General features: G+C 44.2%; 1 protein-coding gene across 1 annotated transcript in view; it reads right to left on the bottom strand.

Moving 5' to 3' along the window:
* Window positions 1-23,614, bottom strand: part of pard3ba (par-3 family cell polarity regulator beta a) — a 123,762-nt gene that overhangs the window by 46,593 nt on the left and 53,555 nt on the right. The window contains 6 exon segments of the mRNA XM_054624052.1: window positions 2,159-2,363; window positions 3,245-3,460; window positions 13,055-13,099; window positions 16,675-16,772; window positions 17,460-17,607; window positions 18,689-18,821. Coding sequence (XP_054480027.1) covers window positions 2,159-2,363; window positions 3,245-3,460; window positions 13,055-13,099; window positions 16,675-16,772; window positions 17,460-17,607; window positions 18,689-18,821 — 845 coding nt within the window.

Below are 23,614 nucleotides of genomic sequence, written 5' to 3'. Positions count from 1 at the left end.
CACTCAGCCTCAGTGGGCTGGGTTTAAGTGTTTCATGACTATTGTTGCCAATTCAAAAGGATGAGTTAGCAAACAAGAAAGGGGAGGTGTGTGTGTGTGTGTGTGTGTGTGTGTGTGTGTGTGTGTGTGTGTGTGCGTGTGTGTGTGTGTGTGTAAATACATGTATAAATATTCCAGCATTCATATTTGTGTCAAAAGGTGCATAGAGGCATGAATGGGATTAAAGACTACGGCTGTGTTTTCAACTTCTTTAGTTAGTTCTTCGTTAGGTTGTTCACGCTTTAAGTTATAAAAATAGGCTTTAAATATAATAATAAACATTGTATCAAGTTAATTTTCATCAATGCACTTCACATAGGATTATGAGAAATCTGCATTATTCACATTTATGTACAGTCTGGATCACTTGCAGAGCAGCTGCCATGCACAAAACTACTGCAATGCCCAAATATCAAGTTTCACATTCTCTGTGACTGAAACATCAGTCTTTGAATGAAGGGAGGAAAGTGTCTTTGATCATTGTACAAGAAAGTAACCCTTTCAAAATAAGAGTAGGCCTGAACAAAAGCGTGTAGAGCTGCAACGATTAGTCGTTCGAAAGAAAATTACTAATTTGGTTAGCGAGTAATGGTTTCAATAGTTGTTGTTTTTTTACCAAAAAGCCAAACATTTGCCAGTTTCATGCTTTTTTGAATGTGACGCTTTTTCTTTATCTTACATGATAATAAATGGACTTTTGGACTGTTGGTCGGATGAACGAACCATTTGAAGACGTCACCTCATGCCCTTGGAAAGTGCACACTGCAGGTGTAACTACTTTCTGACATTTTATCGACCAAACAATTAATCAAGGAAATAATGGGCGGATGAATCGATAATTAAAAAAATCGGTCAGATTCAGCCCTTAAAGAGAGTATGGATTTAAAAGGAAGAGTAAAATCCCAGCTCCAACATAGACACTGAGAACAAACAGGAAATGGGTCTGTATGCTTGTGGAGTATAGATGCAGAGATTACCTCCCAAACACATAAACACAATCTGTCACACAGCTAGCAGCGTCAGCTCCTACACAGTCCTCTGCAGAGGCACAGCAGAGGCTTGATGTTTGTAATAAATGGAACGATGAAGTTAATTTTACTGTGGAAACGTAGCGCTAGATTAGGACTGGATTCTGGGCCGGTTTCATACTCAACCACAATCTCTCTCACGCGCCTTTCCTCGGACGCTCCTCTGCTCCTCTGTGCGTGTCCTTCATCCCCGTCCTTCTCCTCCACTACGGGCCTAACCATGTGAACATCTCTTCCATTACTGCCCCCGACACTGTGGCCGATTGGATTCTTTATCTGCCATCGGTAGGGCCGGCGCTATCTCTCGCCCACAGCCTAATTGAATCTCAAGTGTTGGAAGTGCAGTGATACACTGACCACACCGTGTCACTGCCAATAGATAAGGGGGTCGCCGTTGGAGGATTGGACCGCCGCAATCACGATGGGGACGCGTTGATAAAGGGGCGACAAGCGGATCGGGGGGAGGGTTGGGGGGGGATTGGGACTGTGTCGGTGGGACTTTGCTTGGATTGAGAGATAATGGATACCCTCCATTACAGCGAAGGTTGTGTTCATAGCCAATAATCCAATATCCCATAATCCTGCGGGGCTCAGCGGCTGATTGGTTGAAACTTAACCAGGGGAAAGTAGGGCAGTTGTTTTTCCATCGATTTCCAACATAAGCCCTAAATTCTAGTGTATACAGGAGGGATTCATATTGGATATTTTGTTTCCTTTACTTCCTTCACCTGAGCGGTCGGCGCCAAAGTAAAATAACCAACTCTCCTGTGAAAATCTGTTCGGCTTGAACACAAAAACAAAGGTAATCACTGCTCTGTTGATGCTCCAGGAAGACCTCGGGGGTGTAGTGATGCAACACAAGCCTCATTACCTGCTCGGTTTTATCTCACATTTGTCTTGTTATCAGGTGACCTTTTCAATATCCAGTCTTTGGAGCGGCTTTTTGCTTAATTTATTTATTTAAAAGAGTCACCTTGATGCTGGAAAGTTTAAAACCAAAAGGAAGCCCACATATGTCGTTTTTGAAGAAGAAAGGTGCGGACTCATGACGGATGACTTTTAAAGAGGTTAAAGTATTAAAGGACTCCTACCTTAAGAGGCCGAATCCTTTCTTTTTGGTCTTCTTCTCCGGGTCGTCCACAGAATCGTCAGCTTTCTTCTTCCCTTTGCTCTTTTTCTCCTTCTTCTTCCCTTTGGTTTTCTTCTTCTTCTTCCCGTCGTCTGCGTCGAGGCCCTGGCGAGAGGAGCTGCTGACGGGCGTTTCAAAACCGGAGCTCCGGTCCGACAGGTCGTCGTCTGCGGAGAGAGGGGGGGCGGAGGGCAGAGGTTGCGGTTTTATCGTTTCATTCGGTGTGTGCGTGTGCGTTTCACTGTGCTGTTAAAAGGAGCCTGTTCAGTAAGCTAGTTAGTCCTCTAATAGGCAGCACTTCCTCCCAGAACAGGGCGCCGGCCAGAGGCAAGTCTCTACACCTGGATGAGTTCTAGCGGCGCTCATATCCGCTTCTCTAAATTAAATTTCCCCCTGCATGGGAAAAGCCGACTCAAGAAAAACACAAGTGGGTCCAACAGGCGTTAAAAAAATGATTCTCATTCGTTGGCTTCATTTGGATTTTAAAGTATCAGAAGACAGATTTGTGTGACCCGCTGAAGGCAGAAAAACCAACTTGTGTAATTGTCATTCAGCGCCAAACGCTGTCGAAGTGAGACTTCTCCTCTAATGCGACTGCAGACGGGTCATTTTTCACACTCCGGATTCCTCCAAACATCATTAGTCAACATTCTGCATGGACTCACTCATCCCAGCTAACGCGGAGGATCATTTTCACAGTAATCATCACACACACACACACACACACACGCACACGCACACACACGACATCCGGCGTGTCTGTCTGTGGGTTCACAACGTAGAGCATTAAAAAAATATGCTGCTCTAAGATAAAAAAAAAGTTGCTCTTCCTAAATTGCTGAGTGGATAAAATCATGTAGCATTTCATTAAGGTACTCGGGCTAAGCACCGTCCCTTGGCAGGCCTCTGGCTCTTCTTGAGTGCCAGTGTGTTGTTAAGCCTGAGGGATGTTCAGGGTCCAATTTTTTTTTTAAAAATAATAAAAAAAATAAAAAAAATAGACTGTCTCGGAAAGAATCTTTTGACACAGCGACAGTGGAAGTCTCACCATCTTCAGAGGGCCCGTCGTAGGACTTGTCGATGGCTGTGCGGAAGCTCTGGTTGCACCCGCGCCCACGCACCATGTGAGGCCGCGGCCGGTGGAAGGGCACCTGGGCTTTGTTGCGACTCTGCTTGGCCTCCGACACGGCCGTCTGGAGACTCTCCAGGGAGCTGGACTTCCAGAGGCCCAGGGTCGGGCCCAGCGCTCCGCCGGCTGACGGCTCTGTGGAAACAAAAGAGACGGGGGAGAGGAAGAGAGAGGGTGGGAGGGATCGTGAGCGATGAGGTGCACTGATGTTTAACAGGATGAGAGGGAGAAGGGAAGGCAGGGGAGGCCTAAGTGATGGAGGAGGAGGGAACTTTGCCTCCAAAATGAGACGTGCTGCCACTGATAAAATGAGACAGAATGATTTTAAGAGACTCTGGATATTGAGATCATAAGCTTTTAGCTAAATTTCCCCCACTGCTTACAAAACATTATCATCTACTGCATTAATATTTCCTTATTTAAAGGGCATTGGCATCAAACCTTTAAGTATGAATGCTGCCTGAAACAGAGCATCAGGTTCACTGCAGGAGAGGGAGAAGGAGACATTTCAGAAGAATTGCGGGAGGGTAAACTGGAACGAGTCCATCGGTCCATTTGTGCCAGATTAGGGCGGATCCAGTGTAAAGCTGTGCATTGAGTCTTCTGAACCAAAATAATCAAGACCATCCAAAGTTTATGGCAGCATTTAATCGGCCTCTTTCACACTATTTATCCATTTATTTAAACTATTTTGTACTTTTTCTACTTCTTCCTATTTGTGTTTGGTTTGGGCTGATTGTATTTTATCTTAACATATGAGGAAAACAGCACGGAATACTGCAAATAAAGTGTCTAAAACTATAAAAGAACACTGTAAAAATGAAAGTACTTTGTATGTATTAAAGCAGGATTAAAGATTAAAGAAAACTAATTAAGTATTAAATCTTATGGAGTCCGGAATGGACAAGGATTACTGATTTTTCGGTGGTTTCTTGGAATGAGGAAATATATATTTAAATTTATAAAAGAAACACGTGCATTCACTCAAATTTAAAACTTGTAAATAATACAGAAAAAGACATTGACATATTGACTTCATCAGCCTGATTTCAACCTGAGCAATCACACATATTCCCACCTACCGGATAAAGCTTTTTGGAATAAAAAAAACAAAAAGGAACAAAAAACCCCCACAAAAAACTAGAATATAAAGCTAGGAAAAGAGAGAGATAGAGAGAGAGAGGGGTGGAAACAGAGGAGGGAAGGTGAGAAACAGGCTTGACAGAAATGAGGAGAAAGCTGGAGTCCTATAGGAGCAACATAAAGGTGGAGAAAGGAAACAACGAAGGAGGTGGAGGTTTAAGGGGACGTCTGAGGAGCAGCACCGTGGGAACTGACAGGCTCATGCATAAGCAAGAGAGAGAGAGGAGGGGAATAAATGAACTGCCATCACACTGTACTCAGGTATGGCCTCCGACTCCAGACAGGAAGAGAGGGGAGTGATGAAGGCCACAGCTGATTCAGCGGGGGGGGGGGGAGTGACGGAGAGGTGAACAAGAGTGGTGAAGAAGAAGAAAAAAACAAACTGAAAATGCAACGACACCTTCCCAGTTTTGTATCCTAATGAAACAGCGACAAGCACTCACAGAAGTTACAGACAGGTAGCAAGCAGACAATTTTTTTTATTTTTTTTCCCCCAGTCTGAAACTTTCCTGTAGGGATGACTTTCTCGGCACTCGGTGCTTAAGACGTCATTTCAGAGGCTTCAAAGCTCCGAAGTAGAGCGGGAGGAAGAGGGAGAAAAAAGGGGGGGGGGGAGTGAAACTGAGCGCGCTGGGAGAGTAAGCGGAGCGTCGCTGCCTTTTTAAGTCCTAAATTGACTTTCTGAGAGGAAGTGGGATTTATGGGGAATATAAGGGGTTATAAATAGAGAGAAGAGAGAAAAGGGAGGGGGAGGAGGGGGGGCGCTCTGGAATAAAAATGCTCAATTTGAGAGGCAGGATTTGTGTCACAAATGTAATTACGGCTGTCCAGCTCGCAGCCTGATAGAATTAAGCTCCTTGCCAGCGCGCTGCTTCACTATACACAGAGAAACCGTGCGAGTGTGTGTGTGTGTGTGTGTGTGTGTGTGTGTGTGTGTGTGTGTGTGTGCAACAAAATGTGAGAATTTTGAGAAAGAAAAAACATTTTAGAAGTCTCGATACTGCCTGAATGAGATAGCGGTGTGTGTCCTTGACCGCTTTAGATGAAACAGGAGAATAAAACACTTTTACTGGTGTGTGTGTGTGTGTGTGTGTGTGTTTTTGTTTCATGCACACTCATTCCATGCATGTCAGGCGGTCGAGGCTGGAGGTAAATGAATAATGAGGGTTTAATAGGATGGATGAGCGGGGGAGAGGTGGCTATCATCGCCAGCTCGATCCAACGGAGGGTGAAATCGGCGTTTATCACATATCGCTGCCCGCTGTGCCAGCAGATGCTCTCGCGGACCCGCTCGCGTCGAGTCCGCCTGATTGCTGCCGATTCAAACTGGTGCACATATTTGACAAACAGCCCAACAGCCAAAACGGGGCCCCGGACCCCGGCGATGCCCTTCACAGCTGTAACACTCCTCCATCATAATGTCACGTCTTTGAACCGTTTTCGATCCTCCTTGAAAGGTTTCAGAGGAAGACTTAGATGGTCGTTAAACTCCCGAATGAAAAGATGATTAACTGTGTTCAAAAATATCTGTTCTTTGATAAAAAAAGAAAAAAAAAAGGACTTTTGAACTTCATAAATGAAGTCATGCAAACTCCCAAGGTGCATTTCAGTGCGAAGCATCCAATTACAGAGCGTAAAAATCCGATGAGTGGATCTAAATATTGCTCTTTGTAGAAATCTGATGATATATTCAGCACTCGCACTAGTTTATTGTTGGATTAAGGATGAATAATTGTTGTATTAAGTCACTGTTGTGTGGGGGTTTTGGTCCCAATTTAAATTTGGTGCAATATAACAAAACAAAAATTGACATGGGACAATTGGACTGTAATAAAACATTCAGCCATTAGGACACCAAGACAAGTACAGTAAAAAGACGACTGTTGGCTAGTGAGTGATGAATATGGTACCATTAATTTACCCATGAGGCTCCAGTGCTGAAGAACTTTCAAGTGGTAATTTTACGCTGGGGAAAAAACCCCCATAAAACAACACTTACTCAACTTTTGATAGACTTCTGGGAACACCCATAATGCCAAGCAAATATGAAAAACAAAGAACCTGCCAATTACCGCTTCATCCACAAACATCCACTCAGAAGCCCACACCTGCTTGCACACACACAGAGATGTATGCACAACACACCCCCCTCTCTGGATGTGATCTGTATATTGTGGCTTTTGGTAAAGGCTGTCGTGTCTGCACGGAGCAGACAGCAGAGAAGTCTTTGCCTGAAACCTAGCCTTGGGGTCCTTCTGTGCCGACAGGCCCTTCAAGGACGAACACGGCTCCGCGATGCTGCTTTGTACGTTATAAAAGTGAGCGACACACACCTGCAAACCTGTGACTGAAGCCATCAATCTTCCTCTGGTTTTATGTCACGGGGGTCAAACAGTACGAATGCTGATCTTTTGTGTCGTTGATTAAAACATAACAATCGCAGTCTGGCTCTAAAAAAAATAAATAAAAAAAAAAAATAAATAAAAAAAAGTGAGTTTTCCCACCAAACCGTGAATAAAAGTTGTCTGAACACAACTCTGTTATTATTTCACCCAATGAGCACAAGAATAAATGAAGTCGGAAATGTCCAAATGATAGGTTTTGCCATACAGAGTGTGTGTGCAGTGAAAACTTGAACACGCCACTCAGGACTTATGCACAAACACACACACGCACACTGCTAATTACACTATCCAATCAACCGGGTGAATACCAAACTATTAAGCAGGATATTGTGTTATTCATGTTCAATTTGACATTGTTGTTGCAATCAAAACATGCACACGCACACGCACACGCACACACACACACACACCACACACAAGCCCTGGCACACTGCCCTGCACACTGCTGCACCCCCGCCGCGTCTCAGCAGGGTCTTAACACTTACCTATCAACTGGGCTACAATGGTCTCCCCAGTAAGCAGCTTTTTGCAGCACACTGGCTGAAAGGTTGCCACGGTTACAAGCAAGTGCCCCCCCCCCTTCCATCAAAAACCACTGGGGGTGGTACGGGAGAAGTGTGTGTGTGTGTGTGTGTGTGTGTGTGTGTGTGTGTGTGTGTGTGTGTGTGTGTGTGTGTGTGAAGGGTGATGGTGAGTTGCCAAGGAGACACTTTAGCAAACAGTGAAAAGGGGGCTTGTTGATTCTGGACATAGTTCTTTCAATTGGGTACAGAGAGCACACACACACACACACACACACACACACACACACACACACACACACACACACACACAACACACACTAACACACATGACCAGTCCTCACTGATAAGCTCAAAAGAAACACACATGTAAGACGTAAACACACACATTTCCATCTAGTTTCCAATCTCAGGACAGGCCAATAAAGCCTGTGAAACAGGCTCTGACCTGCTCTCTTCTATAAAAACACATGTAAGACACAAACACACACATTTCCATCTAGTTTCCAATCTCAGGACAGGCCAATAAAACCTGTGACACACCACACCACACACACACACACACACACACACACACACACACACACACACACACACACCTTTAAAAGAAAGCCTGCTCTCAGTGTCGCCCCTTTTCAATAAAGGTTATTGAATTGAATCCACCAGAAGCATTAAAACACACTGTTACAAGGTATAAAATGCCCCCCCCCCCCCCGCTGTGTTACACCGTTTCAGTAAAAGTTGTCTCATTTAAGAGCCTGAATTACAATAGTCATTACCAAATGTAATCTCAGTAAATGTTTATGAATGGTATTTTAGTTGGACATGGACAGAGCACACAAAGGTCCCTTCATATCTTAACCTTACACTTTTTAAATGTTTTTCTTTTAAAGATTTATTGGAGCAAACCTCTGACGACATGCGAGACGTCTAAAGAGTAAAAGGCCCGAGTGGCATGACGCACATGTCTGGCAGTGTTATAGATTTCACCGTGGCAGTGAGCCCCAAGACCAGTGTTTCCTATTGAATATGTTAATCTTTAAGATATGGTAAAAATATGTTTAATTCTTCTTTTTTTTTTTTTTTTTTTTTTTAAAGCTCAGTAACTTCCTAAAACAGCTGGGCACTGTAGTTTTCAGCAAACCCTACTCAAACAGGAGCAAAAACTGCATCTATCAGGGACTATTTTCATCTGAGGATGAATACACGTTCGACTGCATTAGTGAGTATCTACAGCACCAGGACGCTGCATGTCGGATTGACTCAAAATAAACCACAGTGCTGAATAAAGGATAGTCACACAGTGCAACAGCACCAGGATCAGTTCATGGATGCGTTTGTTCTCTTTATGGGATTTGATGACAATAAGAAAAATATAGAATATTTCCAGCTGAATCTTTTAAATAGCAAATAATGTTTCAGCAGTGGGAAAACAGAACGTTATAAATGCTCTGTCCTCATATTCTAAATGTTTTCTTATCATACCACAAACTCCACGTCAAACCAGATCACTCCAGACAACTTGAATCTCCGGTAAAAGCAAATCCAATTCATGTTATGGCCAATCAAAGCTCCACTCCGATTAAAGACCTGTCCGATCACCCAGCATCCCTCCATCACTATCCGAACGCACTCAGCTATATCAGGGGCGGATGATGAAGCTGGACGGAGGCGCTGCTCTGGCAGTAATTGGGTTTAGCTGTTTGGATGCATGAGGGGAGCGGGGGACATATGGGCCGCATGTATCCGGCCTCCGACGAGATGAATGGCTTTAATAACTGGAGGGGACTTAAAAGGGCCATTTCATAATTACTGCCTACCTCTGCTGGATCGCGGCAGCTCGGGGGGGTTGGCAGGCTATGGATGAGGGCTGGAGCGAACGGTGGGGAGCGGGACACGGGCCATTTGACAACGCTGGGCGGATAAACGTGCTTGTGCATTGAGAGAGAGCTGCACAGTGCTTTTAAACTCACACACGTACCTGCATTGACTCTTACATTTAATATTTTAGACGTGGTCTGATCTGACTTTTGGAATATCTCCCCGAACCATATATTCATGATTTTTAGACCCGATACAAGGAAAATCGAACTGGAGGATAATTAGATAGGATCCAAAAAGGCAGTCGAGCCAAACAAACCCAAATACAGAGAGTATTCTGGCAGCGGCCATGATGCTCCACCAGTTAATAAGCAGCCACAGTCAGAGAGAGAGCATCAACTCATGTCACTTTTTCACAAAATCACACCTGGCCGCCTTCGAGGTCCAAGATGTTGGCCGCGTGAAAAGAGCAGAATTAGCCCCGGATTCACAGAATCGGATGGTGACTTTCAGCTTAAATCGACAACAACGAGCCGGATGCAAAGAGAGAAGTGTAAAGCATCCAAACAAAGAGTGCCCAAAAAAACAAAAGCTGAGGCTTCAGCGCTGGCGGAACGCCGGCTGGTTTTAAAGGAGCGGCGGGGGGGCTAATGGCCGGCGCTGGTGGCTGTGCTGCAGAGTTAGCCGTTAGCTCGGCAGCAAAGCATATCTTCAAATGATCACCAGAAAAAACACACACACACACACACACACATGGAGAGGCACATAGAAAAAGACTGAAAAGAAGCATGAACAAATAGAAAATGCAGCTACATCAAACACAAGCAGATGTGCACAAGTGTGTGTGTGTGTTTTATGTGTGTGTGTGTGTGTGTGTGTGTGTGTGTGTGTGTGTGTGTGTGTGTGTGTGTGTGTGTGTGTGTGTGTGTGTGTGTGTGTGTGTGTGTGTGTGTGTGTGTGTGTGCTGGATGAGCTCCCAGGGTGATGTAAGAAGGCAGCCTGCTGCCAGGGGAGATTTTGACTCTGAGGGAGGAATATGGGGGGATGAGTGAAGGGATATCTGTCCATTACTCTCCATCATCACACACACCAAACATACAGAGAGCTGCTGGTTCTGACTAGGTGGAGGAAAACTCAAGAGGAGACTGGAGCATGTTGAACATAATCACATGAGGCTGGAACAGATACAGCTGCAGAGGATGGGAGAGACAGAGAAAGAGAGAGAGAAAGAGAGGACTGAAGATAGCAGAGAGCGAATGAATAAAAAAAAAAAAGGATCAGCCTGTTGAGAGAAAAGAGAATGAAAGTGAGCATGAAGAGAGAATGGGGATGGAGGAGAGATGGCGGGGGAGAGGAGAAGAGAAGAAAGAGAGACGGCGGTTTGGGATTGAGAGGATGCTAAAAATGGGGATGAGCCCCGGCGACAAAGAGGAAGAGGGAGAGAATGATCAGGAGAGAAGCGACCGGGAAGAACGAGATTGGTGGCAAAGATGAAAGCGGAAATAGGAAGAAAAAAACCCCTAAAAGCTCTATTGAAGATGGAGACGCCTAAGACTGGAGAATGGGGGGAGAGAGAGAGAGAGAGATGGAGCGAGAGGAAGGAGAGAGAGAGAGAGAGAGAGAGAGAGAGAGGAGTGAAGCGCTCCTCGCAGTGGCTCTAGCCAGAGCGAAAAAGGGTTTTAGCCAGATTAAAGAAGCCAGGCGGGCCTCTTAAGACCATCCGCCTAATGAAATATGTCAAAGCCCATAAAGAAACACTGAGGCCATTTAGGATGGGGGGAGGTGGGGAGGTGGGGGTGTAGCGCAGGAAGCTGGGCAAATACACCGCGTCAGCAAAAATGAAAAAAACACACGCAAAAGCCCCGTCAATGCGCATTAGCTAAGACGTCGAGGGGAGAGAAGAAGAAGAAGAAGAAGAAGAAGAAGAAGAAGAAGAAGAAGAAGAAGAAGAAGAAGAAGAAGAAGAAGAAGAAGAAGAAGAAGAAGAGAAGAAGAAGAAGAGAAAAAAAAGAAGAAAAAAAGGAAGGAATGCGGCAGCAGCAGCAGAGAAATGGATCGCTTTATATATGATGAGGGTTATGGGTGCTGATCAGAAATGCCAGGAAAATCATAGCAAGAGGAGGAGGAGGAGGAGGAGGAGGAGGAGGAGGAGGAAGCCACTTGTGTGAATGCTGACTGTGGGGGATTTGAGGTCACCGGGGGCTCGGGCCATTTGTATTCCACCGGTGACAGGCTTAGTTGTCATGTTGCAGGTGGATTTAAGAGATCGGTGTACGCGCGTGTGTGCGTGTGTGTGCGTGTGCGTGTGTGTGTGCGTGTGTGTGTGTGTGTGTGTGTGTGCGTGTGTGTGTGTGTGTGCGTGTGTGTGTGTGTGTGTGTGTGTGACAGACACACAGAGGCAGAGAGGAAGCAAACGTCAGGACTTAAATGCTGGTCGTGACTCCTTTTCTTACATAAGCCTTCTTGCGACATTAAAGACACAGTGGGTGTTTCGGGAACGAGGTGCGATGTAGCTACTCTGCCGATCTCCACAATTAAAATCACAACTCCTGCAGACCCGACTACAGACGGTCAAACTGAGCGTGCTCCCCCGTCTGCAACACTCTGATTTATATTCATACAGAAGAAAAAAAAGCCCAGAGCAACCACACAGAGTTGGCCGATGAGACGCAAGACTGGAGCAGTTATATCTGACTCAGTGGAACAGGTGTGAACAGGTCATAATGACTTTACAACCAATTTTATATTCATTTTTTCCTTTGGCGTTCCTTTGGTTACAGTTATGTCTATTTCCTCTTTCAGACTTGGAACACTTAACGTTGCTGCATTTAATTATCTGTTAAAGTGATTCAAATGAAGGTTAAAACATATTTTGAAGCCTTAATTACGGATCACTGTGAGCGTGAGGGATGCTTGATTGCCCCCTTACTCACAGCGAGTCCATTAATAAAGTATTTTTCATCAAATGTATTATTTTTATTTCATTAGGTAGTTAATTCTGCCGCCTGTTTTATAAGGTTTAACGAGCAGGAAATGACAATACGTTAGGTTGGGACTCTTCCTGTTTGCTCACATGTATGGAGAGCAATTTTCTGGGTATTTACAGGCAAACAGGAGGTGAATTTAACATATTTTTCTGCATATTTTACCTTCAATTCAGACTTTGGTTTCAAATGAGTCAGATTGCCGTCAGGATTTTGATGTAAAAGTGACTCAGTCCATGAGACTGGTGTTAAATTGCCATCAGATTTGCATAAAAAGGTGCATGCCTGAGAGGGGCTTTAGACCGGGGCTAATTCCAAATGTCACTCCTTCCAACATAAAGTGTTTAAATACTTGAGAGTGAATTATATATAGTTTGAACCACTACTGTCTCTCAGTAAAAGCAAACAGTAAAACCGACTTTATATTCTCCCTCTAACCAGACTTTTCTCAAATAAAAAAACGAGACGGAACTGAGCGTGGAGGGAGAGAGAGAAAAAAAACAAAAAACCCAAGGCAGAAGCCATTGTGATGCTATACGGCGGCTGTCAGCTGGGTGAGGATTGAGCACCGTGTGCCTGCTGACCTGGACGGCTATAAAGCAGCGAGAGCTCCGACACTAAGTGCTTCACAACTCAACTTTGTCAGCCGGGGAGCAGAGGGAGGGAGGGAGGGACGGGGGAGGAAAGGGAGAGAGAACTATAAAGAAATGTTACAGAAAAAAAACCGGGAGAAAATGAGAATCTTAACGCAGAAGGTCAATTTATGTTTTGTGCCTGGATGGAATTAACTGTTGCATTGTGGGAGGAAAAGAGCAATTTGGCAGTTTAGAGATTTAGATTATATCAAACACTTACCATTCCTCTGCCCGACCATTGATCCCATGTTGCTCTCATCAGCCACTATAACACCAAAAAAAAAAAAAAAAAAGAAAGACAAATCAGACAGTTAGTAGCTCATAATATCACCTGCCACACATACTGGAATATAGAGCAGCTTTGTGATGCTTTGTAATTGGTTATAGTGGTATCTACTGGTGCTGTAAACGACTCCCTGCAGAAGTATCACAGAGACAGAGGAGGACGGGTGAGGGACGAGACGAGACGGACTGAGAGAGGAAATGAAAAAGAAGGCAGGGATGTAAGAAAACCAGAAGAAAGAACGATATTATGCTTGTGGGAGAAATGAGAACAGATAGATGGGAGACAATGAGAGAAATAATAAAAGGGAGGAAAACGGGGGGAAAAAAAGAAGAAACTCCCAACCACCACCACCTAATCTACCTAAACAGGACTGCACCGACGGACACAATAAAAGGTTTTCATTACGTCGCTATGGATTTCTCTTAAATAATCCTTTTAATTTTTTATGAGGTCAGTTTTCCCGGCGGACAGATGGGTGAGGGCGAGAGAAAGGGAGAGAGTAGTCAGAATATAGGGTGTGTCAGGAAAAACAGGGAGAGCAAAAACCTAAAAATCAAAAGAGCTGCTTCGCAACCAAAAAAACCTGCAGAGAAACATCTGCAACAACCGAGACAGAGACAGAGAAACATCTTTCTTGTGCACGATTTTCTTTTGTGAAATAACACTTTTAAAAGTTTGGGAAGAAAAAAAAAAACTATTCCAGGCGACATGACCCTGGCGGATAATGAAAAGCTTCCTAACTTGTGGAGGAGAGACAGAAGTCTGCATGGCCAGCAGCCAAATCTGTCTCCTCGTTTCCACAGCTGAGGGCTAAAAAAGAATGTCTCTTATCGTTTTATATGTGTACTCCATTACTGAACTACATAATGTAAGTGTATTCATAAAAAAACAAAAACCTGAAGAGGCACGGCACTGCTGCATATGGTTGGAAAAAAATCATGTATATAGTAAAGTAAAACTGACAAAGTCAAAGAAAGAGAAAGTTTAAGAAATAAAAGTCAAAGAATGGATGGACAAAAGTTGTAAGAAAGGGAGAAGGGAAGACAAGAACTGTAAAAAGAGACTCAGAGGTGGATCAAGAGGTTGAGAGACGTGGTGAGACAGAGACACAGAGTTAATGAGACAGACAGGCAAGTCTGGCTGTTAGATCTGTTTTCACGGGCTTCGCTCCACGTCCAGATTTGACCTTTTGGCCTCTGAAAGTAGGAATGTGTGTCGGAGGCTGTTGGATTATTAGCTCTATTATGGATCCATACTGTCTGTCTATTGCACATGATGAAGGTATGACACTGCACGCTGGATTGGGCTTCCACGCTTGATATTTCAGACACCACGTACAGTCATAATCCATATTTTTGATACTTTTTATGGTCTGTCATTTTTCTTCAATAATCATTAATGTATTATTATCTCTCCATAAAGTAGTTTAAGCATGAGGGAGTCCCAGGAAACGATGCATCTGTGTACTTCCGCGCAATTTTTTCTCATCGATGACAGCCTCACTCTTCGCTCTCTTTACACCATGTCAGACTAAATCACTGCTCATGCCAAAGCATCATTTCCTAATGCCTCCCCGTCACATTAAAAGCACTCCACTAATCAACTGATCGACCGGTGAAAAAACGGGGTGGCTTTTATTGTGAAGGAGCCGCAGAAATCACAATCGCTCAGAACTGGCGAAACGTGAACGATGCGTTTGATGACCTTGGTGCCACCTAGGTTGTTTGCAACCAAACTGAGCTGGAAAATGACTCATTTGATTATTCAACCCGCCGAATAACTCCGATTGAAAGTGTGGCCTACAGACTGCACGTCTCCTAAAATATCCGATGTTTCAATGCATATAAAGACACGAGTTTCCATTATTGCTCGCTCACTCCTACTGTCAGACTTGCTTAAATAACAGTGAATTATTTTTGTTTCACATAATGCTGTTATAGAATGCAAATGAGGAAAAACCTCTTCTTTCTGGTGCTTTCAGGTTCAGCTATAGTGTCAGTGACTCCTCTATTTAACTCGCCATGGGCAGGCGGTGTGTGTGTGTGTGTGTGTGTGTGTGTGTGTGTGTGTGTGTGTGTGTGTGTGTGTGTGTGTGTGAGGATTTCTCTGTGTGAGCTCTGAGTCCACAGAATATTCGCCGAGGCATCCAGGGTCAATAAAAGGAGATCACCTCCTCCTGTCAAGTGGCGTTTAATAAAAGCTAACCTGCTCCGCGGCGCGCTGAAAGCTCGGATACATGCGACCGTGAAGGCTTGAAGTGTGGGAAACTCTCGAGAAGAGAAAAAAAACTAAACAAAAAAAAAGAAGTACGATGCTGTTTAAATAGAAAAGGTGTGGACAGGGGCATTTAAATAGAAAACGTGTGGACAGGGGCGTTTAAATAGAAAACGTGTGGACAGGGGTCGGCGTCTGAGGTCTCGTGTGTGTCTGGAGCTCCTGCAATCTTTACACATGTACACACACACACCCACACACACACACACACACACACACACACACACACACACACACACACACACACGAGCTCTGCTAACTACCTTGTTTCAGCCCTGAGCACTTTGGAGAGGGAAGGGATGAATAGAACCGTAGAGATAACACGAAAAAAAAAGGAAAAAAGATTGAAATGGAGGAAGGCCAGAGATGGAGATGGGAGCCAGATAGCGGTGGGCATTGGAGTGGGTCCTCAGTGGGATGGAGCAGAGACGAGTGTGAGTGTGTGTGTGTGTGTGTGTGTGTGTGTGTGTGTGTGTGTGTGTGTGTGTGTGTGTGTGTGTGTGTGTGCAGACCACCCTTGTCCGTAATGAAAGCCAATCAGCTCGGGTGGCAGAGGCGTGTGCTGCAGGAAGAAAGCCAATCCACTGAACCTAATGAACCGCGATTGGAAAATCAGAGCGAGGGGGGGAGAGATAGATAGATGGGAGAGAGCGAGAGCAATGAACCCGGCGACTATCTGTTCAGAAAAGAAAGTGCTGAAGGGAGGATGAAGAGATAAACAAGGATGGAGGGAATGCTGGGAGGAGAAAAAAAACAAAAAAACAGAGGCGGTAGGGGGGAGGAAGAGAGGAATCGGAGCAATGACCTCATCCTCAAAATTGAAGAAAAAGTATCAAAAAGGGTAAAAGAAAGATGAGAAGATGGGGGAGACGGACAGAAAAACAGGAGAGGAGGGACAGGGGTCGGACGGGGTTAACGCGAGGAAAATAAACCCCCTTTTTCCCTTCTCGGGCGTCCACACACGCCGTGAGATTGGAAACCTCACGCACAAATAGACGACGCACACACGGGACGGCCCTGTTCATCCAGTTCGGGTGGAAAGCCCCCTTGGGTTTATGAGGTCAGGAGGTCGGATCCCCTCGGGCCGGGGATAATAGGAGAGGGCGGCGTATCACAACAGAGAGACGGGGCGATAAGAGGCATGTGATAGCCGTGTGTAGTCTGGCCGCTTGATTAGACACGTGTGTTTGGCTGGTTTTTCTGATGGTTGAGACTACAATGAGGCGGTGTGTGTGTGTGTGTGCGTGTGTGTGTGTGTGTGTGCGTGTGTGTAAACGCACCCAGGTCCATGCTCTTGGACGCTCTGTTGCGAGGCACGTTGTCCTTGTCGTCTGCATAGAAAGCAGCCGGAGCCTCGCGGGGCTGCTTCTGGAACTCGCTGCAGAAAAACAGCAAAAAAATAAATAAATAACCATCAATCAATCGATATTTACTCTTGAACCAGCCGGGAGTATGAACAAAATCTTTTAGTGACTTGACGGTTGCATCATCCGAAACGAGAAATGAAATTTGAAATCGGCACGCAGACAACAAATCATTCAATTTCCTTCCAGATGGCATGACTCAGTGAAACAATAGCATGGGTTGTCTCTATTAAACTTACAGGGAAACAAGTATACTGATGCCAGACTCTGACTGTGACCACATGTGATATTGTACACACACACACACAGATTTTCAAACATACTCATTTAGAACACACAATCTTACTTTTGTGGTGTGTGTGTGTGTGTGCAGCAGCAAGTATCATAGCTCTTTATAAGCCTTCAAACTCCTACAGTTGATTATGCCGCCACCATAATTACTAATTCATAATGCAAATAGGCTACTGCAATTAGACTGTATATTCTAAATAATGCATAAGAGACTTGTAATCTTCAGAGTAATGGCTCTTCTTTATCTCATAACGCAGCGCCCCATATTAAGAGCGCCATTAGAATATAATAAGTCTGGCCCTGTGTGTAGTGTAATAGAGTGCCGATGGAGATTGTGTGTGTGTGTGTGTGTGTGTGTGTGTGTGTGTGTGTGTGTGTGTGTGTGTGTGTGTGTGTGGGGGGGGGGGTACCTGTGGCGTGGGAGAGTTCGCGGTGAGTCTCTATTCATTTCCTCCATGGTGCCGGGGGAGGGCGGCGAGGGGAAGCCTTCCTCGTACTCCTCATCGCCGTTGCCGTAGTGACTGTTGCTGCCGTTGGCGGTCGCAACGGAATACGGAGCTGAGGAGACAATCAAACACGTAAATAATTTTAAAAAAAAACACTGAGAAAAACACCAGAAAAGGTGTTTAAATTTTCATTGATTTTTACACATTTTAATGATTTTTGGGGCTTTTAACTAAGTCCTAATGGCAATAAAAGCTATGTACGCTGTAAGTATGTGTGTACGCTTTAGAAATATTGATCAATTGTCTATGTTAATCAGTTGCACACAAAGGGATTTTCAAATACAGACACAATGATCACTGTGTGTCCTTTATCTGAGGATCAATGCTGTCAATACAGAGCTTAGTCAGACATTTAGAAAGAAAAACGCTCTGCATTAAAACTTTAACTTCCTTGCAGTACTGTGTAGCCTTTGTGTACAAAATGACTGTAACTGTACTGTCTGATGGAGAGCTGACAGAGGGAGGGAGTGGGAGACGAGTGAGAGAGATAAGGAAGGAATTTAAAACAGTTTGTTAGTCTTTTTTTTTTTTACTATTTTTCTTTTTTAACGCGACAGCACGCATGCTGCACAATAACCCTCTATGCAAATCCGGCTCCACTTAGAAGCCGTTTCATCAGCGTAATGATTCCAAGGTCAGATCTTTTTTGCACATGAAAAGCAAGCGTCGCGTTCAGGGAAAAAATGAAAAAAAAATGAAAAAAAAACCAGTTAATGACTCCCCTTTCTCCTGCTATAAATATGCAGGGGGAGAGAGTGGAAAGAGATATAAAGACCGAGCTGGTGAGAGATGTGACAATCCTGTAATGCACAGCTATAAGATGCTTCTTGGCTGGGTGTTCATGTTGTGCAGCTATGGCACACACACACACACACACACACACACACACACACACACACACACACACACACACACACACACACACACACACACACACACACACACACACACACACACACACACACACACACACACACACACACACACACACACACACACACACACACACAGGCTGACAAACACACCGTGTGTACACACTCAGTAACAGATAACGGGAGCACATAAACACTCGAAGCCCAATGTTGACTATCCGACAGTTCAGATGGACAAATATTGTGCGACCGCGTGCTCACCGCTTCCAGAGTTCCCGTACGCAAAGTTGTTGGTCGTCATCGGGGTGTGACTTGCTCCGTTCACGGTGGGCTCTGTGTTCGGGGGTCGAGAGGGTCCTGAGGGCCCCTTGGGTGCATTGTGGCCCCATGGCTCCTGTCAACAGAGAGAAAGAGAGAGAGAGAGGGAGAGGGATGCAGAGAGATGATTAAGGGGCTCATATGCTAAAATATGTGCCAAATCCGAGGCCAAAGTTGTCATTCATGAAAAATTGATGATGTTGCCTCACACATCAGAAGATTAAAGTCATTTCTTTTATTACCCAGTAGGATTGGACTGACGTATTTGTATTCCTTTTGTTTGTGGCAGATCAGCCAAAGTTGAATAAATATTGTTTTTTGGCACCCTAGCACAAAACAAATCACATCAGCTAGAAGGAGCCGTCTGCAAAAGTAGATTGTTTCATTTCCATTTCTGGTAAAATGTTCCTATAATCTGGTATTTTTTTTTTTTACAGTATGGTCGCCATCACACGTCGGTTTTGTTGTTGTTGTTGCGTCAACTACCTTTAGTTTCAAACTTAAGTTGTTCCGTTATGCTAAAAGAATTCCTTAAGGAGCATTGCATCTTGGGTCGTCTCCTTGTAGACCACGGCTCTCACGGTAGCTAGTATCATGATACAGCTCATGTGCGCTTCAGTTACCATGGTTACGCCTCACTCTCATCAGCACCCTTTAACGATACTTAGTACTAAAGTAGCTAACCTTCTATCAACAACAGTGACAGTTCACGATCAACAGACCTTCATTTTATTGATATTAATTTTAATATCAAGTATATGCTATCACACAGCGCAGACCTGACTTCTTAATGGAAAATGAACCAAACTGGCAACTGCACAACCCCAGTCTGGCAAAGGTTAGGTGAGGACGCAGCCTTTTTACACCCTTCTCACATATCCATCAATGCCGTCTAACCAACAGTACTGTATCAGCCACTACCACAGATTTCCAGTATTTATCCTGGCTCTACTCCGCATTAATATCACAGGTAGATTAACTTCTGATGAAAGCAAAGACAAAAAAAAAATAATAATCCTTGGGGATCGAGCGACTGCAGTTTAGTCCAACACGAGAAACGGGAGGATTTTACATGAATGTTGTCGTAGTCCCATCTTGTAACCAATCAATTATCATCCTCGGCTCGGATGGTGATGTGGGAGCAAAAGCTTTGAGGAAACATGAGCGGATTTAGAACAACCCCTCTGAGGCTTTTTTCGATAGACGTGCGGTGTGGGTGATGAACAAAATATCACAAAGTCGTCAAGATGAGCGTAATTGAGGAAGAAATTCGCCATCCGTTTGGACAGATAGGGTCCCGTTGCTTAGCGGCAACAAGATGTTTAGCAGAAAAAAAAGGCTCACAAGTCAGACATCGTACATACAGCACTGTGCCTGAACATTATTTTGTAAGGATTGGTGACAGGAAGTGAATACTATGTCAGTCCAAAGCAGTGGGGATGTAACTGTGTCGACACATCACTCAACATCTGGCAGATGAGGTTTTTTTTTTACTTACTGTGATATTTAACAAAGAGGAAGCTGACTGTGATTGTGGAATAAAAGAGTAACATTATAACAAGAAAATTATGAATTAATATATATATATATATATATATATATATATATATATATATATATATATGATCGCCTCTGGCAGCGCTGTTTAAAAAAAAAAAAAAGATGAAAGCAACAAAAAAAATGGCGATTCTCTTCATGTCCACAACTGAAAACGCAGTAATTAAGACAATCCTGAGCACACTGACAGGCATGTTATCGAACAGCCCAGCACTACAAAGGACCCCCCAACCTACGGATGGAGATAGGGACTCCAAATGCTGCTGGGAATCGGTGCCGGTGGAGGATGAAAGAAGACTTTTCTGGTCAAAGAGATGGGAGCTACAGTACAGCTGTCACACACACACACACACACACACACACACACGTGAACAAACCTATACATTTATTTAAGGGTGACACAAAAACATAATCCCAAGAATGATGAAAGGTGTTCCAATATCTTTGTCGTACCAAAGCCTTGGGTGGGATGTATGCACAGTGTCATGGGGTCCCAGGAGAATCATTAGTACCTACCGTACATGTTAATGTGTCACCGCACCGTGGCCGTCAATCACTTTGAGATCTCGTATGCGTGTGCGTCGTATGGATCTTCACACAAAAGGCCTGACAGCTCTTCGGCATGAGCCAGAGACACTTATAGCACATCACAGCCATCCATTCATCCGTCCACGTATCTATTCATCCATCCATCCATCCATCCGACTCCACAAACTCGCCCGGGGGCTTTTTGAAGCAGCCGGGCAGACAGGCAGTCAGATATCTTAATCCCACAACAATAAGTAAACACGGGGGAGGTGGGGGAAGGCTGCATACAATAGGCTTCTGAGAGGCTTAGCCCTGCCTCACCCAACTGTGTCACCCACCCCACCCACCTATCACTGGGTTTTGGGACGGACAGCAGATCAGGGGATGAACAAACTCTCTCTTCGTCTATGATTTCGATATCTATATCTAAATGATTGTTTGTCAGTCACCTGTACTGCATTTTGAACTGCACTGAAAGGTGCCGTATAAATAAAGTTAACCTGACTGACTGAGTGATAAATTTGGTTTAGTGCTTCAATTGTGTTTTATTAGTAGTGTCAGTGAAAAATCGTCCAGCGTGACCTTGAGCGAAGACTTAAAGAGCCAAGCTGTTATCATCTCGTTTTCCAGCAAAAGTGTTTTCATGCCGAAGATAAATTCTGACGAGTAAGAAAAAATAAAAAAAAGGCAGCTTGTCTGTGAAAATAGAATCAAATCTATGTTTTAAACAAAAGGAATCATCGTTTGAAGAACTGGTTGATACGTGGCCGGCTGCTCATAGTCTTTCGTGTTAGCTAATGATGGACAGATGTTAAGCTCTCTTCCAGTGACACAAAAACACGTACCATGCAGTATTTAAATGGACTCCTGATTGTACAGCGGAGCGTGCATGGGAGCAGAAATGAGTCCATTTACATTAACCTCTTCTACACTCACCACTTTGAGCTCATCAGCATGCTAACTGGATCTCTTACCGACCGAAATGTAGTCGAAAAAAAGGTAAATGAGGTCATTTTATTGTGATTTAAGATCATATCACCCAGACAGTGATGATGCCGAGGGGCTCAGGGAGCTCCGCGTTAGGGAGCGTTTGTTTTTATCACAACGCCGCACGGTGCCACCAGCCTGGCTGGTTTGTGAGGAGACTATGCAGATATACACTGAACTTTGAACTTGCATATATCTGCAGGCTTGGATCACTAAAACACACACACACACACGGGCAGGTCAATGGCGGTCAAGCCACTAACCCCTCCGGTTATTACTTGCACACGTTATCGCCGAGCATCTGCTTGAACTGCTGTGAAACGTCTTTAGGAGCGTCTGAAACAATCAGTCATGGCTCAACGGTGAGCTCAATGGACAGACTTAACTAAGAAACAGCTATTTTTTTCCCGTCTGTCACGCTTCATGTCTCCATCAGTCCGTCCATTCGTGCTGCTTTTCTAAGCACCACTTGAACACAACTTCTCGTGTGACTTTGTGATTGGCTCGAATGTTGCTCGTATCGTTTTCCCACCAGGGAATAAAGAGTGGGGGTTTGTTTTTTTGGGACACATTTACAGCTTTTAAAGCACTTCAACACACAAAAGAGAAAGAGGTAAAAATAAGCAAAGGTTAACACATTCCATGCGGTCTGATTTTTCTGTGTTAGCAGCTACATGAAGCGTTCACTTTTCATTAGGCATTCCTGAAACGTGTTCGTTACACACATACGGCTGTGAATGTGTGACTGTCCATTTACAATTTTTGGTGTATTTAAGGTAAAAAAAATGAATTGTATTGTCGTGGGAATTTTCAGTTTTATGACACTGAGCTGGTTTCTGCGTGGAGTGAGTAACAGAGGATAAAGAAAAGGCAGAAAAGAAAAATAGACTGAGGCCAAAACAGAAGGAGCAGGAACCCAAAACGTCATTTAATAAAACAGGGAGAAGTGCAAAGGAGAAGGCAGCCAGTGAAAACCCAACAGAGAAACACACAGACAGGCATGCAGGAGGCTTCAGATTAGCTTTATTAAAACAGAGGAGAAACAGGCAGGTGAGACAGAAAAGCAGGAATACATTCCCTTAAAAAACATATAGAAATTACAAAGGAGAAGCTAGAATAAAGCTTTATACAAATAGAGAAAACAGGAAGGAGCAGATTAGGCTTTTACAGTCTGTAGACAAGAAGAGAAACTGTGAGAAAATAACAGCACATTTTAGTGAATTAAGACCGATGTGATAGAAAGGAGGCTGCGCACAGTGAAGGATTTAGTATTGAGTTGAGTTTATGGGTAATATTTTGAATAAAAAGAGCTGAAAGTTCACGCGGTGACAGTTAGTGGTGTTGGCAAACGGGGGGGAAAAGCTTTCAACCGGATTAATAAGCGTCCACGCCATCGATCACTAAAAAAAAAGTTGGTTGCAAAAGAAGGAGGAAGTGACATTTTCTCCATAATCCCAAACATAAGATAACATCATAGGAGCTATCCATAACTTTAGATTTGAAATTGTTTAAATTGAGTGCGTAAATTACTTTTGCAGCCAAAATGTCACCTGCACCTCTTTTTGCAATGCAGTTTGGATATACTGTACACGCACACGCACACACACACACACACACACACACACACACACACACACACACACACACACACACACACACACACACACACACACACACACACACACACACACACACACACACACACACACACACACACACACACACACAACACAGTGTCAGAGTCCCCCAGACAGCTGGATGTGTTGGTGTCTGGTGAGAGCGCGGTTGTGTGCGTAG

Source organism: Anoplopoma fimbria, chromosome 22 (assembly GCF_027596085.1).
Source record: "Anoplopoma fimbria isolate UVic2021 breed Golden Eagle Sablefish chromosome 22, Afim_UVic_2022, whole genome shotgun sequence".
Taxonomy (NCBI): Eukaryota; Metazoa; Chordata; class Actinopteri; order Perciformes; family Anoplopomatidae; genus Anoplopoma; species Anoplopoma fimbria.
This window is presented reverse-complemented; position numbering and strand designations above follow the sequence as displayed.